At 40.0% G+C, this 18,795-nt stretch overlaps 1 protein-coding gene across 7 annotated transcripts in view; it reads right to left on the bottom strand.

Annotated features, from left to right (window-relative positions):
- PAN3 (poly(A) specific ribonuclease subunit PAN3) overlaps positions 1–9,775 on the bottom strand; it is a 135,834-nt gene extending 126,059 nt beyond the window's left edge. For 3 of the 7 annotated variants that reach the window (XM_081293125.1, XM_081293131.1, XM_081293127.1), the window contains exon 1: positions 7,360–9,772. In XM_081293125.1, coding sequence (XP_081149251.1) covers positions 7,360–7,789 — 430 coding nt within the window. In that variant the 5' untranslated portion in view covers positions 7,790–9,772. Of the gene's footprint in view, positions 1–7,359 lie in introns of all 7 variants that reach the window. The other 4 variants (XM_081293126.1, XM_081293129.1, XM_081293130.1 and 1 more) reach the window with 4 other exon arrangements.
- Between the last annotated feature and the right edge of the window lie 9,020 nt (positions 9,776–18,795).

Genomic DNA, 18,795 nt, shown 5'->3' with positions numbered 1-18,795 from the left:
CCACGGGAAAATCAAACAACAATTCTTAACATTGATTAGCACATTCACTGGCAGGAACAAGTTGGGTAAGGGTAATGGTTGTTAAAAGGGGGGGATTCGTTTGAACTGATTGGTTTAAGCCACGAGGGGAGTACGTGCTGAACTACATGGTTTCCCAACATGTTATCAACCACCATAAACTACTGGGAAGGTCTTCTGGCATCCCAGGTATTTTCCCTGTCTCATGCTGATTGGTGGTTGCTAGGGAGTTGCTATGGGTCCTCACCTAGCCTGACTGAGTCAGGGACACCTGGCTCCCCAGATCTCTCCTGTTATTTGTAGATAAACAACTCAGCAGGGTGGGTATGTGCCTAGGACTGCTCTGTGGGTCTTTCCAAGGACAAGGATCACGCCCCCTTCCTTGGACAGGCTTTGCTCTAAGGCTGGTTTTTCATTCCCCCCTTTGTCTGGAAACTTGGGAACTAATCGTGGTTCCCTCAGTTGAGAGTCTATTTGGGCAGGCTTTACATCTTGGTAGAGTAAACATAACCCTCAGGGGACAGACTTCAACTTCCCAGACTCACTCAAAATTGGCCTCCTAGATCCAACCTGACTCGCTTTACCTATCTACACTGTCTATTTCTGGCTTCATTCCCCCCTCCAATTTTAGGAACTCCTTATTGCTATAAGGAGAAGGGGCAACAGCTCATTCTGGCTACTTCAGAGCTGAGAGGGCATCAAACATGAGGGGGATCCATGACTTGGGGGACGACGTGGGGGATGTGAGTTCCCTTTTAGAAGTCAGTCCAATCTCCATTTTTAAAATGAGAAATCTGAAACTTTAGAGTATTCCATCTGAGATATGTCTTTTTCCAAAGCTTTCACTACTAACCAAATTAGAGCTGTAAAAGAACCATATTTTGGTAAAATTAATTTACTGGTTTTCAAATAATGTTTCCAAAACATAAGCACTGACATAACAGATATTTTGGCTACTAAAAACTTTAATATTAAAGTTATTGTGAAAATCTAGCAAGTTGAAAATATTAAAATTTCATCAATAAAATGTCAAGAATCAACAATTCTAGCCAGGCAAAATTTTGCACACCTATAACTCCAGCCTCACAAGAGGCTAAAGCTGGAGGGTAGTAAGTTTGAGACCAGCCTGGGCAATAGAGCAAAACCCTATCTCAAAAGAAAGCAAAACAACAACAAAACGAAAGAACAAGTCAGTTGAACACAATTCATATTTCAGCCTCAGAAAATTCTCAAGTACAACAGAATATGAAATGTCAAAAATTAAAGTAAATGCCTTAATTTTTTAAATCAACTATTATTTCATAAACAACAATCCTGAATGCCAGAATATTGCCAGGTCAACAGAAAAGCTAGAGTTAGAAAATGTAATATACCACATACATAAAAAGTAAGTAACAAATAAAGACAGAAAGTTCAAAAAGTACAAAAGTATAGTTCTCTTACAAGGCTGAAACATGATTGCAACGAAGTGTACTATGAAAAAGTCTTTGTGGTTCCATTTTCCAATGCTTGCACAGTTAATAATAAAATTTTCTCACTTCCAGAAATTTAGTTTAAATCTATGTGAAATACTAACAAAACAATTCTGCAAATGTGAAGTACTAAGGCAATCTTCAAAAACTTAAAAGCCTAGATATTAACAAGTTACCCAGTTTGAGTAGAGTGAAGAGTCTTATCCAACTAACATTCCTAATTCCAATACAAATAATAGTTGACCTTTTGGTAAACCAGAAATCTGTATTTCTCTATTAAAGTTGTTATCAATTAACCCAGTTAAAAATCAACATACAAGGAAATTAAAAACACAATTTTACAAATTTTAGCCATCACAATGGTTACAATTATAAGACAGAGAATGCCAATTTTGAGGGAGAAAGGGAAGCAAGTGAAAATCATCAACTTCTAGAATGAGTGTAAATGTGGTATAATCATTTGAGAAAAGTTACTTGACATCATTTAATAGTGCTGAACCCTATTAGGCACATGAATCCTATTAAGGCCCAGAAATATTCCACTAATAAGTAATCCAAAGAAATGTGTAGACTTGCTCACCAAAATTCATGTAAGAAAATTCCTAATAGACAAAAACTGTAAACAATCTAAATGCCCACCAACAATAAAATAAGAAAATAAAATGTGGTACATTCATTCATACAATGTAACTCTATTCAGAAAGGAGATTAAAGAGGTTGTTCCTACAAAACAACATGAACGTATCTCACAAGCATTTGTTGAAAGCAGCTCACTTATGACTACATACTATATTATTCCACTGACAGAAAGTTCAAAAAGTACAAAATTAGTCTGTAATGCTAAAAATCGGTATAGTAGTTACCTTTGGGAAAGGGTAGTGAGAGGACAAAGAACAGAACTTTGAGGGATATTGATTAAGTTCCATTTCTTGATCTCATTGCTACATATATGGTACATGTTGTCTTATGAAAATCCTAAGAATTTATCTAGGTGTGTGCTCTGGTTTTATTATGACCCCTAAAGTTCACATATTGGAAACTTATTCTGCAATGTAACAGTATTGGAAAGTAGAGCCTAGTAAGAGGTGATTAGGTCAAGTGGGCTGTTCCCTCATAAACAGATTAATATCCTCATCTTGGGAGTGGGCTGGTTATTTCAAGAGTGGATTTGTTACAACAATGAGTTCAGTCAGCTTTCTCTCTTGCCCTTCCACTTTCTGCCATGGGATGACACACACAAGGACTTCATCAATGCTGGTACCTGGGCATCCCAGCCTCAAGAATAGTGAAAAATAAATTGTCTTTATAAATTACTTGAGTCTGTGGTATTCGGTTATAGTAACACAAAACATACTAAGAAAACTGGCAAGGAAAGTGGAGCTGTTGCTATAACAACTACCTGAAAATGTGGAAGCAGCTCTGGAACTGGATAATGGGTAGAGAGAGGCTGGAATAGATTTGAAATGAATGCTGGAAATAGCCTGTACTACTGTGAACAGAACGTTAAGGCCAATTTTGGTGAGGGCTCAAAAGAAATTAGCTGTAGGAAAAGTCTGAGACTTCTTAAAAGTTATTTAAGAAGTTATGCTAAGAATGCTCATGGAATATAGATAGCAAAGGCAAATCTGATGAGATCTGGGCTAGAAATGAAGAACATAGTATTGAAAACTGGACTAAGGCCTTCAGTTACAAATTGAGGCCCTCCAAATTCACAAAGAATTTGGCTGAACTGTGTCCGTGCCTGAGAGCTTTATGGAAGCAGTTTTAGAACAATGAACTAGGATATCAACAAAATATTGAAATAGCTACATGACTACTTTTAACTATACACAGTAAAATACAAGAGAAAAGAAATTACATAAAGATAGAATTATAATTAAAAGAGAAACAGAACAAGATTTAGAAAATTCATAGCCTAATCAAGTTAAAGAATCAAAAGAGACGTTTAAGGAATACAAACCAAGAACGTGGCCAAGCTACCCTTTGCAAAGATTAGTACAGATAGAAAGAGAAGGGGTTACAAAGATGACGACAGAATGACCCTATTATGGTTTAGATATTAAGTGTCCCCCAAAAACCATGTGTGAGACAATGCAAGATGGTTTAGAGGAGAAATTTTAGGGTTATGAGTCTTAACCCAATCAGTGAATTAATCTCCTCATGGGTGGTAACTGAGGGCAGGTAGGGTATGGTTAAAGGACGTGGGTCCCTAGGAACATGCCTTTGTGGTATTTATTTGCATCTGAGAGTAGAGTCTCTCTCTGCTTCCTGATCATGATGTGAGCTGCTTCCTTTCGCCAAGATGTTCTATCTCACCTCCAGCTACGAGGAGCTGGCTGCGTATGGACCAAGATGTCTGAAACTGTATGCCCTGAAATAAACTTTTCCTCCTTTACAATTGTCTGGTCAAATCTTTTAGTCAGAGGAGTGAGAAAACTACAACAGATCCCAAAAGCATTTCAAAGATCTCTGAAGCTTCCTCTCTCATCAAAGGCCCCGAGCTCTAAAGCAGAATGGTTTGGGGAACCTGGCCAGTGCAGCACCCTCCATAGGCTTGCTAACCTGAGTCACCTCAAGACTCTACTCCCAGCTCCCAGTAGCTGCTGGTCAAGCAAGCCCAGGTGCAGCTCATCTCTCCAGAATGTATAGGCTGTAAACCTTGGTGGTATCTATGTAGTACTATGTGTATATAAGGACACAGAGTGCAAGAGGAGTGGAGACATGGTGGTCTCCCCTAGAAAGGATGTTCCTAACAGCCTGGGGGTCCTGACAGAGTCTTGTGGTGGAGTCAGAGCCATCAGCAACCACCACTAGGACAACACCTAGTAAAGCAGCCCCAACATCACAAAACCATAAGGCCACCAGCATGCAACTGAGAAACTGGCAGGCAAGAGACTCCAACTGAGGAAAACTACTAGAACGACTGAGTCCAGCAAAGCCATGGGGGTGGGACTTCTTGAAAGCTCAATCCCCATTCCAAGATGGAGTCAAAGGAGATTATTCTCCAGTTTTAAGACTTAATGTTGTCGGGAGTGGCAGTACACACCCATAATCTCAACAGCTCAGGAGGCTGAAGCAAAAGATGACAAGTTCAAAGCCAGCCTCATCAATTTGGCGAGACCCTAAGTAACTTAGCAAGACCTTATCTCAAAATGAAATATAAAAAGGAATGAGGATTAAGCACCCCTGGATTCAATCCTTGGTACCAAAAAGAAAAAGATTTAATGTTGTTTTCCTTGTTAGGTTATGGACTTACTTGCAACCAGATACCACTTTCTTCTTGCCTATTTCTCCCTTTTGAAATGAGAGTGTCTATCCTATGTTGTCCTACCACTGTTTTCTAAGTACATAATTTGTTAATTTCACAGGTTTAGGGCTGGAGAAGAATTCACCTCAGAATTCATGCACTGAGTGTCACCTATATCTGATTTAGATAAGACTCCAGACTTGGAACTTTTAAATTGATGCTAGAATGAGTTAAGACGCTGGGGACTATTGACATGAAATGAATGCACTGTGCAGTGGAAGGATGTGAACCTGTAGGAGATCAGGGGCAGAATTCTATGGTTTGAATGTGTCACTTAAAAATTCATGTGTTGGAAGGTGGGCTCCAATAAGACATGGTTAGGTCACAAGCGCTCTGGTCTCATAAATGAATTAATGTTGTTACTGAGGAACTGGATTAGTTATCAGGAATGGAACTGTTTCAAAAGCAAGTTTCCGCACGCTCTTGCCCTTTTTGCCATAAAATTATGCAGCCTGATGGCCTTCACCAGATGCCAGCATCTTCATATTGGACTCCAGAACAGTGAAAAATAAGTTTCTTTTCTTTATAAATTACCCATTCTATGATAGTCTCTTACGGCAACACAAAATGGCCCAAGACACTATTTTATACAGGTACTTCAAAGCCAAAACACACATACCTGAACATACAAGAGAGCCAGGAGACCAAACAAAACATTTCTGCAAGCACATCCAGCTTACTAGAGCAGATCTGCTATGACCACTCAGCTGAAGAAATACTGAAAATATCGACTTGTCTTAGTGGTGCTATAAGATCAGATCAGCAACTAAGAGAATTTTACTCTCCTAATAGCACTGCTTGTTAGAATGTGTTGTCTATGTTAATTGCCTAAATGGTAGCAAGTACACTATAAAGTGAACAAGTGAAAAATTCAAAATGGCCACTAACTTTACTTGCCACTCACTGATAAGAAGCAATTTTATCTCATCCAGAAGTTACAACCTAGGTATTACTGAGATACCAAGAAACCTAACACAGAAAAGAGGAGCATCAACCAATCAAGTTAAATGCCACAGAATCCAAATATATAAACCAGGTATTTAATCAGATAACTGTTAAATGACTAAGTATTAATTTTAAAATGCCTTTTTCCCATTAACTGTCTATCCTCAAGACCCTATATTAACTCAATTAACTTCCTTTTCTAAGATACAAAATGGTCACCGAATATACCTTCAGCTCCTATCTTCATCTGTTTATATCCTATCTGATCTTTTATGTCTCAACTCTATATTTATGTGGTAATAAGAAAACCCCAGAAATATCACCAGCATTTTTTTAAAGTGCATCTTTCTGTGGGTAGATACTGTTCAGTTTCAATGCTTATCAAACATTTCTCATAATCTCAACCACAACTCAGTCGTCCAGGAAAATTTTACCTTGAAAATGCAAAGTTGCTGCTCAAAAGTGATTAAAATTCCAGCAATAAAGTAGCCATTTCATAAGATATCTGAAGTTACAAACTTTTTAGCCTATCAATCTCACCAAACACACCTTCATTAAAGTCAAATCCATCATATGAAGAGACATGATCTTTAAAATACAAATCTCTTGAAAGATGCTTATTAAATAATCCTCACAGAATATATCATATCAAATTAATTTAAAAGTTTTTTTTTAAAAAAAAAAGACAAATTTTTTTCTGCTGCCCAAGTTAAACTGCCATCAAGTTATTTCAAGATCTAAATGCTGTTCAGAATCCAAGAATATAGATCTCCCGTTTGGCTTAGAAATGCTCAATATACAAAGAAATAAAAAAGGAAAAATTAGCACCTCTCTTCTCTTTCACCCAAGCAATGGCACACATGCAAAAGCTGTGCAAAGAGGTCTCTCAAGGCACAAGGACGTGAGTTTGCTTGATGCAAAGTGGTGGAAAACAGGATCCTTACTAACGCCCAGTTAACTTATAGCTTTCAGGAAAACTACTGAAATACGGGTCTCGTGAAATTCCTAAACTCCCGACAAAGGCTACTGTTCGCTCCCTCTTCATCCCTAGAAAGCATTTCTTGCCTGGAAAACCTTTCTCCCGCAAGCTTTCTACAAACTTTTTCTGTCCTTTCGACCCATTTAAGCAAGCCTTAAACCAGCCTCTCCCCACTACCCGGTACATACACACACACACACACACACACACACACACACTAGGGAACCTCGACAACCCGGCAGACAGCACTCTGCACTGGCAAGCAAAACACATGTGCTTGCAAACCCAGCCCCTTTCCACACCCCCCGGAAACGACACCCCCTTTCTCACACTCGCACGCCACAGCCCATCCCCCTTCATCCCCGCCCCCACTCACATCACCCCAGTCCACCCACCCACGTTCCCAGGAACCTTGCCTCCCCTCGCTCCCGGGCTCGCCGTAGGCAGTGGGGAGGGGAAGCAGGAAGGAGGAATGAGGGCTCAGGCCTGGCCTAGGCCTCGCAGACGCCCCGAGAGGTGAGGGGGGGAACCGCAGGCCGGGCTCGGTTCCCCTCGGCAGCAGGGCCTCCTCCGGCCCTAGGCCTTCCCGGCGCCGCCGCCCGGAGGTGCAGGTGGCCCTCCCGCCCGGATATACTCACTTGCCAGCCGCGCTCCATCAAGTCCCCCGCCGCTGCCTCCTCCGCCAGCCGTAGCTCCGGTCCCCGGGCCCCCGAGATCCGGCTTCTTGGGCCCCGGGGGCGGGCCGGCTCCCCCGCCCGGGACGGCTCCCGGCGGAAAGCCGGCCACCGGCGCGCCCGCCAGAGCCAGGGGGACGCTGTTGCTATGGAGGCCGAGGCTCGGGGCAGCCCCGGCGGCCGGGTCCTCATGCAGGAACTGACACTCCTCCCCGTAGAAGCAAGTCTTATCCTTGGCGTAGTAGCGGCAGTACTTCAGCTTCACTCCCGCCGCCGCCCCGCCGGGGACACCCCCGACCCCCGGCGGGGCCACCACCGCCACTGCCGCCGCCAGCGAGGAGGAGGAAGGGGAGGCGGCGGCCGAGGGGGGCGGGAGGCCGCCGCCACTGTTCATGGCAACGCCGCAGCCTCGTCTTCCGCCGCCGCTGCCGCCACCATAGACGGGGGAGGGAAGGAAGACGCTGCCGGTGCCAGATAAAAGCCTGGGCGGGTGGGTCTGTCCCGCTGCGGGAGCCGGAGCCGCCCGGGGAGAGGGGGGAGGGGAGAGGGAGGGAGGAGGGGGTAGGAAGGAGGGGAAGGGAGGGGGAGAGTTGGGATTCTCTCTCACTCACTCGCTCGTTCTCTTTTCTTAAAGGGGCCGCGCGGGACGACGGGGTGGGCGCGCGGACCCAGACAGGGACCTCGAGAGCGCGGGCTGGGAAAGAGGGTGCCGCGGTGGCGAGCAGCTGAGGCGGGCGGAGGGGCCGGTTTATTTTTAAATTCTGCCTGGGCTGGCTTTCTCGCACTCAGGTTCCTCCGAGTTGTTTATTCCATTTTCCTCTTCCTGAGACGGCCGTCGCTCCTGCGCGTGCGCGCCGAGGCGCGGTGGCTTGTGGGTAGCGGGAGCGCGAGGGGAAGCCTGGCCCGGCGCCGGGCCCCCCGGGGCATCCGCGAGCTGGCGGCAGTTGGACGCGCGGTCCTCGGTGGCGTTCCTGGATGCCTCTTGGGTGCTCAAGTTCTCACGAGACCGATAACTTCCTTTTCCGTATATCTCCTACTAATATAGCCAGGTGTCGTTTTTTAATTGAAAAGATAAATTTGACAGAATGTAACCTGCCGTTTGGGGAGGCTGCACTCAGGCATGGGGCCCCAGCCTTGGCGCGTTCTCACCAATATTTTATTCTGTTTGCCACGTTTCCTCTTCCTCTTCCCTTTTTTCACAACCCCCCACCTTTTTTCTCCCTCGCGAAGGTGATGAGATTACCTTAGCTTCTGGGCTCTTTTTCAAAAAACTAAGCCAAAAAAGGTTGATGTCGATCAAACCCCCTGCTCAGTGCGGCACCTGTTTTTTCTCTGTATTTATATTTCTCAAGGCCCTCAGAAAATTTTTTATGAAAAATAAGATGCCACCTGGGACAACACTGCCTACATAGCACAGGAAGACTTCATTTACTAATGTACTAAATTGCTTTTCTCCAATCAGCCTAGTCTTGGTGATTTGAAATTCATTTTTAAAAGATAGTTTTGCCCTCTTCGATCTCTGTTTACTGTGTTTTTTAGAGGGGTGGGGGTGTTAGGAATTATAATGAAGGGAAAATTAATTTTTAACAGTTTTGTTTCCGTAAAGATTTTCAAAGGCAGATCACTTTAAGGGGGATAGTTTTTAAGGGGGATAGTATTTAAGGAAACAAACAGAAAGTCACAGAAGAATGGATATAAGCAAAAACAACACTGCAAAAAGGGGGAAAAGTGGATTCTGTAGATCACAAACTGGTAAGCCTGGTGACGTTACTTAGCTAAATTTGAAAAAAGAATACTAATAACGTTAAGTTATGCCTTTCTGTTTAAAATAATTTACACGTATTTAGATATTCAGCAGATATTTATTGATACCCATTACATATACCAGGAACTGTACTAGGAGCTGTGGAAGTAAAAGTGAACAAGGTGCAGTCTTACATGAGTTCAAATGGCTGGTTATCCTCTAGTTGAGGAGGCATGAAGTACACCCATGATTGTAAACCAATGTCTTAACTGTCTTATGGGCTAACCATATCACAATGGTTATTAGAGCATATTAAAAATGTTAGACTTCTGGAGAAAGCTGATATAGCAAGGATTGAGAACAATTTTGAATTCAGCCAGATCTGGGTTTGAAATTCAGTGTCTATATTCTGTACCTGTGCTACTCTATTTAAATTGCTTCTCTGTACCTTAACTGTACAGCTGGGGTAAGTACCTACTTCATAATGTAGAAACAAAATATATAGAATGTCCCATACTTGGTAAAATTCAGTAGGTTGTAGCTATTGGCTATTTATTGGTGTGATTGCTGCTAGTAGTAGTCAGTATATAGGAGAAGAGCATTCTGGACAAAGGAAACAGCTTTTGCAGAAGCCCTTGAGGAGGAAAAAAGTGTAAGATCCTTATAATAAGGATTAATATTAATAAGTGTAAGACTATTAATAGAGATTAATCCACAGAAGCCTTTGTATGGTCCTATTAAAGAAATGGAGTTTTTCTTGAGGGAAATCAAGTTATTAAGTAATGATATTCAGAATTCCCTTTAAGAAAAAAAATTTTGACCCCCATAAGAACCCCATATGGCAAGAAAAAAAAGACATCCTCAATTTTTATCTGAACAGAGTAATACAATGGTAAATGAACATATATGTCTTCTGATTCCTTGATAAGGCAAGTGGTATTTAAAGTGAAAAACAGACACTCAATAAATTCATGGCAGTTTAAATATACAAATAAACCTTAATTGAGAGTCTGCTGTGTAGTATGTACCAGGCAAGTTATGTGCTAAGTTCTGATATACAAAATGTGTAAGATATAACCTCAAGAATTTCTGGTAATTCTTGAGGGAAAAGTCAAAGATAAAAGTTAAATCATCCCTTAGTACCACATTTGAAAAAGTTTTCTATTAAATTCCAGTACAAGTTAGAGAAAAGTAGACTAAGATACTAAGATAGTTTCAGTACTCTGATTAGTCATAAAAAAACTGGCTTTGAAGATCCTTGAACAACTAAAGCTTATTGATAAATTGATACATTAAAAAATAGTCTTTACCCACCTCCTTTAGATTCTTTCTTTAGCTTACTTTCATGTAAAAATTATATCTACTGCCTAGTTGATGAAATACATGGCACATAGCACATTTAGCTAACTGCAGTATATTGCATAACCAGTGGGGATAGATAACAGCAGTAAGTGACAGATTAGGATTGGTAAATATTCATTAACTAGAAAAAATATGTGGCACTGACAGAATTAATATGAATAAATATTGTTGTGAATCTGAATTAAACTGGGGGAGTCTGGGCTAACAGACACTTTGATGCATTCCTGATGCATTCTCCTTATCTCCCCAAAACAGATTTTTTTCAAAAGACTTTATGAAGTGGGCATTGTGTTTGAACTATTACTCTTCTATTTGGCAAACAAATCCTAAGAAAATAACTATAATAAGCTTTATGTTCTAGTGTTCTCATTGCAGTATTACTTACAAAAGCCAAAAAGGAAGAGTTGCAAGTAACCTAAATTCTAAAAACTAAGGGAATGGTGGAATAAATGGTGAAATGTACACTTAGAATATTGTGAAGCTATTAAAATTGCTAGCCATAAAAGCTTATAAAAATGTTTATGATACATTATAAATATTTTTTTTTTTTTAGAAAGAGGAGAGGGGGAAAGAGAAAGAGAATTTTTTTTTAATATTTATTTTTCAGTTCTCGGCAGACACAACATCTTTGTTTGTATGTGGTGCTGAGAATCGAACCCAGGCCGCACGCATGCCAGGCGAGCATGCTACCGCTTGAGCCACATCCCCAGCCCCATTATAAATATTTAACATGATGCAGAATTGTATATGTCGTATTATTTGTAATGATGTAAACTAACAGAAATAAGGATTAAAGTAACTGCCTCAAAATATTAACACTAATTTTAGTAAAGTGTAAGATGACAGAGTATGATTTCTATTTCTCAACTTTGTTCATAAATATATATTTCTTCTACAAAAGAAAAATAAACATTAAAACTTGTTATAATTTAATCTTGACCTTTTAACTCTGAGAAGTGGGTACATAGTGTTCATTAAATTCTTTGTAATTTTTTTGTATGTTTTCAAATAAATTAATTTTGTAAAGACAAGCTGGACAGTTGTTGGCTGTTTCTTCAATTTTTCACTAGTGTTTCCAGGGTGAAGGACTGGTTCAGCAGAGTATTAATTTGTATGATATGTAAAAGCATTCTAGCATTGGGAAATTTGAGAAACTGAGTTAAGCAGCTTTATGTGCAAATCATTTTCAGAATCTTAATGCAGTGACATGTAATTTTAAAGATAGGACATGATATGTAGCATTTATCATATTTTTTGATCATGGAACACTTGTTTTCTTGAGCCATCTTGTGGAGTTAGTGATCCTAGGACATGTTTTGAGAATCACTATTCTGGTTACCTAATGTTTTAGTCAGCTTTTTCATCACTGTGACCAAAAGATAAGAACAAATGTTAGAGGAAGAAAAGTTTTATGTGGCACTCACGGTTTCACAGGTCTCAGTCCATAGATGGTTGATTCCATTATTCTGAGCTCAAGGTAAGGGAGAACATCATGGTGAAAGATGGTGGAGAGGGAATACAGTTCAAGACATGGCAATCAAGAAGCAGAAAAAAGGAGCCACTCACCAAGGACAAAAATGTAAATCCCAAAGACATCCCCCAGTGACCTCCAGCTACACCCTACTTGCCTATAGTTTCTACCCAATTAATCCCTGTGGGTAGATTAATTTACTGATTAGCTTCAGGTTCTCACAACCCAGTCATCTCATCTCTGAAAATTCTTGTGTTGTCTTAACACATGAACTTTTGGGAATACTGCGTATCTAAACCTTAATACCTGCTTTCTCATTTTCCTCATATAACCTATTTTAAACTTTGTCCACATTCTTTAGTCCCCATATCACAACCCTCTCTACCTTGTCTTCTAATTCATACATCCAAAAAAGAAAGCAGGGGCTGGGGTTGGAGCGCTGAGGTAGAGCGCTTGCCTAGCACATGGGAAGCACTGGGTTTGATCCTCAGTACCACATAAAAACAAGTAAAATAAAGATATTGTATAAATCTATAACTAAAAAGTAAATATTTTTTAAAAAAGCAGAACTATGCTGAGCTTAATCCCCTAACCTTAAGCAATGTTCTCTATCCTGTTCATAAGATGTCCATTCTTAAGATATCCATTCCTATCTACTGTAAACATTTGTAATCAAAATCCAAGAAACAAACACTTGCATATAGGTGTACTGAAAGCTACTTGGGAGCACAAGTTGACAATGTCTATAAAAATTTTAAATATTATACCCTGTGACCCAGCAATACCACTTAACGATTTCTAACCTAGAAAGATACTTTTTTTGGAGGGGTAAGGGTTTGCTGGGGATTTAACCCAGGGCCTTGGAGATAACCAAATTTCATACAGCACTATATGTATGTGGATATTTTCAACATCTGTTGTTAAATTTTAAAAAAAGGCAGGATACAGATAATTATATGGAATATGGCAACTTTTAGGTAAAAAAATTAAAACATTTCCTACAATGGTATATATAAATACATAAGGATAAATATTATATTTCCAACAGGATGGGGATTGAGAGTAGTAATCAAAGGGGTCTTAGCTTCATCTGTGCTGTTTCAGATTTTATAGCCTGCTTTGCTTCTATGATTATTATTTATTTAAAATAAACCCCTCACCAGTGGTTTCCTTCTTTTGTCCTAACCTCTTCCTTCTGAGACCATTTTTTTAAGTCATTCATTCATAACTAATCTTTTCATCTCCTATTCATCCCTTAAGCAAGGATAATCTGACATTTGTCTTTGGTATGTTAAACAGTTTTTGGCAGAGCCACCACTGACCAACTGACAAATCAGTCCCATATTTTTCAGTCATTTTCTGTTTACAGTATTCAACAGTATTAACCATTTTCACAGCTCTCCTTTGGCTTCCTTTGTCTTTGTTTTCCTTTTATCTTTTCAGCCTCTTGGAAAGGTTTCTTCTGTCTCTGGTATTCAATGCTGCCTACATGGTAGGCCTTGCAGAAATATCTGTGAAACACATTACAGGTAATTATTCAGTAGGATGCATGGATATCCTCTGAGATTTAAGTTTGTGGAATGTCTGCTAAGGAAAGCTACAGGTATTGAGCAGAGACAAGCTAAGAGAGAGAGAGGCATGTGGACTGTCACCAGCAAATTCATAGGGGCAGAGCTACACAAACCCTTTGGAAAAAAACATAGTGGTGCTAGATATACTCAAGATGCTAGACATAGAGTCACAGGACTTGTTTGCCTAACTGGATTTTAGTCTTGTTTTAGTCCCATTATTGGATTATGAGAGCCTTAACCCAAGCAGCAAATTAATCTCCTGGTAGCGATTAACTGGGCAGTAACTAAAGGCAGGTAAGGTGTGGCTGGAGGAGGTAGGTCATTGGGGGTGTGCCTTTGGGGTATATAATTTTGTCCTGGCAAGTAGAGTCTCTCTGCTTCTTGGTGGCTATATCCTGACCTGCTTTCAACTTACAGAGTCACCTTATCCTCTAAGCTTTGCTCGTTTTTTTTTTTTTTAAACATGAGTCAGGTCAAGTCAGGCCAGGCTTGGTATGCACGCTGCTCAGGAGGCTGAGACTTGAGGATCAAGTCTTGTTCAAAGCCAGCGTCAGCAAAAGCGAGGCGCTAAGCAACTCAGTGAGACCCTGTCTCTAAATAAAATACAAAATAGGGCTGGGGGTGTGGTTCAGTAGTGAAATGCTGAGGGCCATTGCCAAGTAGGAATGACGCATCGAAATTTCCTTGCCAGCGTACCCCATGTTAAATGGACTTGCCTTGGAATTTCGCTGTTGACATTGCATGTAAGGTGACCTTGCTCAAGGACCAGGGCGGATCCGGGTTTAGAGCTGATCAGGTTTGAGGAAGTATCCCGGTCCTTGGGTTTAGGGCGTTCCCGGTTTAAGACAAGTTTAAGGCGTTCTGGGTTTAAGACAATATGGGTTTTAGGGAAGTTGGAGGTTGAAGATTATTGCTGCTGGAAATAGGGCGTTCCTGCTACCTGAGCTCCTGTTGAGTTCTCGTGAGATTCAGAAAGAAAGTATTAGGAAGAAAGCCTCGTGGAGTAGGTGAATTGGGCGGCAGCAGAACTGGGATTTCCCTAGAACGTGTGTGTAGAGGCCGGTATGAGTTCGGGAATAAAGAATTGCTGTTTGAATCTACAAGGTGTGAGTGGCTCGTGATTCTTGTGCCCAGCCAAGACTGCGGCAGTTAAATGCCCCTGAGTTCAATCGCTGATACCCCCCTCCCCAAAAAAAGAATAAAAAAGCTGTATGTGTATTAGGGTTCAGTCAGAAACAGAATCACTATCAGGTTTATTTATGGGGACTAGATTCTATCCAACCATGGCAGCTGATTGAGAAGGCTTGGTTTTGCTGATATGAGTATCTGATGCAGAGATGGAGTCCATGTAACCAGTAGTGTGGAAAGGGTGCTGGATAAGAGCAGAAGTGGGGAAATGGAAACCTAAAAGGACGATTGGAATTCATGAAAATACACTGGAACCCACATCTCTTCCTCACTGATGTCAGAGATGCCATAGTTTTGCACATGCACTTGGCCCATGAATTATAAAAGCTGAAGAAAGTTGCTGAGGCTTCAAGTCCTAATGCTTCCCCATTGCCATTGTCAGATTAATGACAACCTTGCAAGTCGCCATAGTGCCTTGTACCCTGCATTGGTTGCTGGTGCACTCCCACCTTCTAAATCATATCCCAAATTCTCTTGTCTTCAACACTAATGAACTACACTGGGATATAAATTCTAGTAAATACAGTTCCAGTTGAGTTAATTTTACATGGTTCAAAGCCACTAAAGTCCATGACTTGGTGGGCATCTATATATAATTTTTCTTTAAGCATTTTTAACAAATACAGACAATAACAAAATCATGTTTCTTGACTCAGACTGGGCATTAGCAATCCTTCTGCTTCATTCTCCAGATTATTACAACCACAAAGCACCACCATGCTGGCTCTGAATTACGTTTTTTTTTTTTTGTTTTGTTTTGTTTTGTTTTTTAAAGAGAGTGAGAGAGGAGAGAGAGAGAGAGAGAGAGAGAGAGAGAGAGAATTTTTAATATTTATTTTTTAGTTCTCGGCGGACACAACATCTTTGTTGGTATGTGGTGCTGAGGATCGAACCCAGGCCGCACGCATGCCAGGCGAGCGCACTACCGCTTGAGCCACATCCCCAGCCCTGAATTACGTTTTATACATGTTAACTCTCTTTAAATTTTGTGGTGAGTCTTTTAAATGGAATACTTGTCAGATGAAATGTGAGCTCTTTTGTATGTGCGCTAGAAAGGCCCTGGACTAAGAGCCAGCCACTCTATGTAACTTGAGCCATTTGCTCCAATACTTAAGAGTTTTTATAATTGAACAAGATCTTAAAACTCATCTGTTTCCTCCTTTCCATTTTACAGATGAGGGTGATTTCACATTGTCCCATGCCTTTTTCTCACTTTCCACAATTTTCATCTTATTTTTCTAAAGTAAAATTAATCAACATTAAAATGGTTTCTCCAAGGTCTGAGAATGTAGCTCAGTGGTATAACCCTTGCCTAGCATTCACAATGTCCCAGGACTGGGGGAAAAAAATTAAACACTTTCTTTCATAAGTGTAAAACAAACTACCCCCTTTCCCAAAAGGAAGATGCAAAGTCTTTGTCCTTCTTTGGGTGACATTCACTCCTAGTTGAGTCACACTCCCCTAATAATATCATGTAACTGAAATCCCATAAGATTAATTACCATGAGCATAAATTATATTAGATTGGAAGGGAGTAGGAAGGGAGAGGGAAAATGTTTTACTATAACAAATATATAGTATATTCCAGTCAAAAGAAGAAATAACAATTTCAACCCTTTTTTCTGCAACTTGATCATATAATCAAAACTGTTTATATTGCTTCCTCCTTCCACTGCCCATTGCATATTCCCTTTGCCCTCAGCAAGCACCATGGCTGTTCTCAATTCTTTGTGGTGAAGTGACCCAAATCTTCATTCCTGAAGGATCTGTGTTGTTATAAGTCCTGTCCATGCTGGGTAGGTGTAGTTTTCTATTAACTTTATCACTGGGCAAAAAATTGGGTATGAAATGCTCCAGGGGATCTTCTGCTGCATTCAAACATATGCCTTGCCTAATGACATAGTCGTGATTTAATTTCTTTTTGATAGTCAGGATCTGACACCTCAGCCACTACAATTACCTTCTTCGATTTACTGTCATGGGAAGCAAAATGTGGCTGGATACAGTCTCAACTCTTTTTTTTTTTTTTTCTCTTTCAGTCTCAACTCTTGATTCAATGGATCAATTAATATGCACCCTCCCTTGATTAGTGGAAATGGTAACCAGATCAGAGAACTAATACCAGATAATTCACAAACAATCCAGGGACCCATCCATAAGTTTCCATTCCACTTATGTTTATCTATTACTGAATAACAAACCATCTTCAAACATCTGGTTGGAAATAATCATTTCTGCCTGCAAATCATTTATCTCTGCTTACAAATCTTCATTTTTGGTAGCATCTGGCAGGAATGGTTTATCTCTGCCCCATGCAGCATGAGCTAGTGCAGTTTGGAAGTTGAGGATCCACTTTCAAGGTGTCTTGCATATGACTGGCAAGTCAATGCTATCGTCCTGTAGGAGATTACCCAGAAATGTGGGACAAGGTTCTCAGTTCTGTTCTGACTTGACTTCAACATGGACCACTTACACTTCCTCACAGTTTGATGCCAGGGCTTCAAGAGTGGGTGAAGAGGATCAGGCAGAAATTCTCTGGCCCTTCTCACTGAGCCTGTCACACTGCATCTCTTCCATTACAGACTGTTCATGCAGCAGGCACCACCAGTGTCAATGGGTAGAAAATCAAACTATACCTTTTAAAGAGGTAAGGGATTCGAAAAGAACATATGGATAGGAGATATTGTTAAAAATGGGATCAAGGAAGTTGAATGGCAAGAGGTTTGTTTAACATAAGCATTAACAGCGAAATAATCCTAGAGATATTGATAAGCTAAATTTTATCAATATGATTTAATAATTCTAAATCTGCATGCATATAACATAAAAATATACATAGGTGCAAAATACATAGAGCAAAATGTTAAAACTAAAAGAAAAAAAAGACAAATCCACAATCAAAATGGGAAATGTTAAACACATCAAAACTGATATGTGGCCAGGCACAGTGGTGCATGCCTGTAATCTCAGTGGCTCAGGAGGCTGAGAGGAAAGAGGATCTAGAGTTCAAAGCCAGCTTCAGCAAGTTAATGAGGCACTAAACAACTCAGTGAGAACCTGTCTCTAAATAAAATACAAAATGGGGCTGGGGATGTGGCTCAGTGGTTGAGTGCCCCTGAGTTCAATTCCCAGTACAAAAAAAAAAAAAAAAAAAAAACTGATATGCTAGTGGACAAAATCAGTCTGAATACAGAGAGTGCAAATGTGAATAACAAATCTGTTAATCACTATCCTTGCAATTGCAAAATACACATTCTTTTCAAGCACATATAAAACTTTTTAAAAATTGACCATATGCTGAGTCATAAAGAAAATCTTGGCAAATTTAAAAAGAGTAAAACTATATATAGTTTCTAATCACAGTGGAAGTTTACTAGAAATCAATGATAATAAAACTAAAGACTCCATGTTAATATATACACTATAAAATAACTCACAAGTCAAGAAGTAACAAATGAAAATTAGAAAATGCTTTGAAATGATAAAAAATTACATGTCAAATCTTGTAAGATAACAGTTAAATACATAAATATAGCCCTAAATACAGAAGCTAAAGAAGAAGGTAAAAATTAAGCAACCATGTCCAAAAAATGTTCATGCAGCAGGCACCACCAGTATCAATGGGTAGGAAATTAAACTCTACCTTTTAAAGAGGTGAGGGGTTCTTTTAGAATCCATGCAGCATGAGGTAGTCAGGAGGAAACATCAAATTCAAAGAAAGTAAAAAGAAAGAAATACAAACATATAATAGAATCAACAGTCAAGTATTGGCTCTTTGAAAAGACCAATAAAAGTAGTATCTTTTTATTATAAAATTAATAAATCCTCTGGAAAGACTGATAGGGAAAAGTGAAGGTACATCAGTATTAGGTATGAAAGAGAGGCTCTTACAACAGATGTAAAAAAGATAAGCTATAAATAGACAAACAACTTTATGACATTAAATTTTGAAATTTTAGATTAAATAAATTCCCTTTAAAAAATCTTTTACCAATATAGACATGAGGGAGGAAAAAAACCCCAAGAGTTCTTTGTCCTCTAAAGAAATTGTATGCAAAATTTTC

This window comes from Spermophilus citellus (genome assembly GCF_964194105.1).
Source record: "Spermophilus citellus genome assembly, chromosome: 1".
In the NCBI taxonomy this organism is placed as follows: domain Eukaryota; kingdom Metazoa; phylum Chordata; class Mammalia; order Rodentia; family Sciuridae; genus Spermophilus; species Spermophilus citellus.
This window is presented reverse-complemented; position numbering and strand designations above follow the sequence as displayed.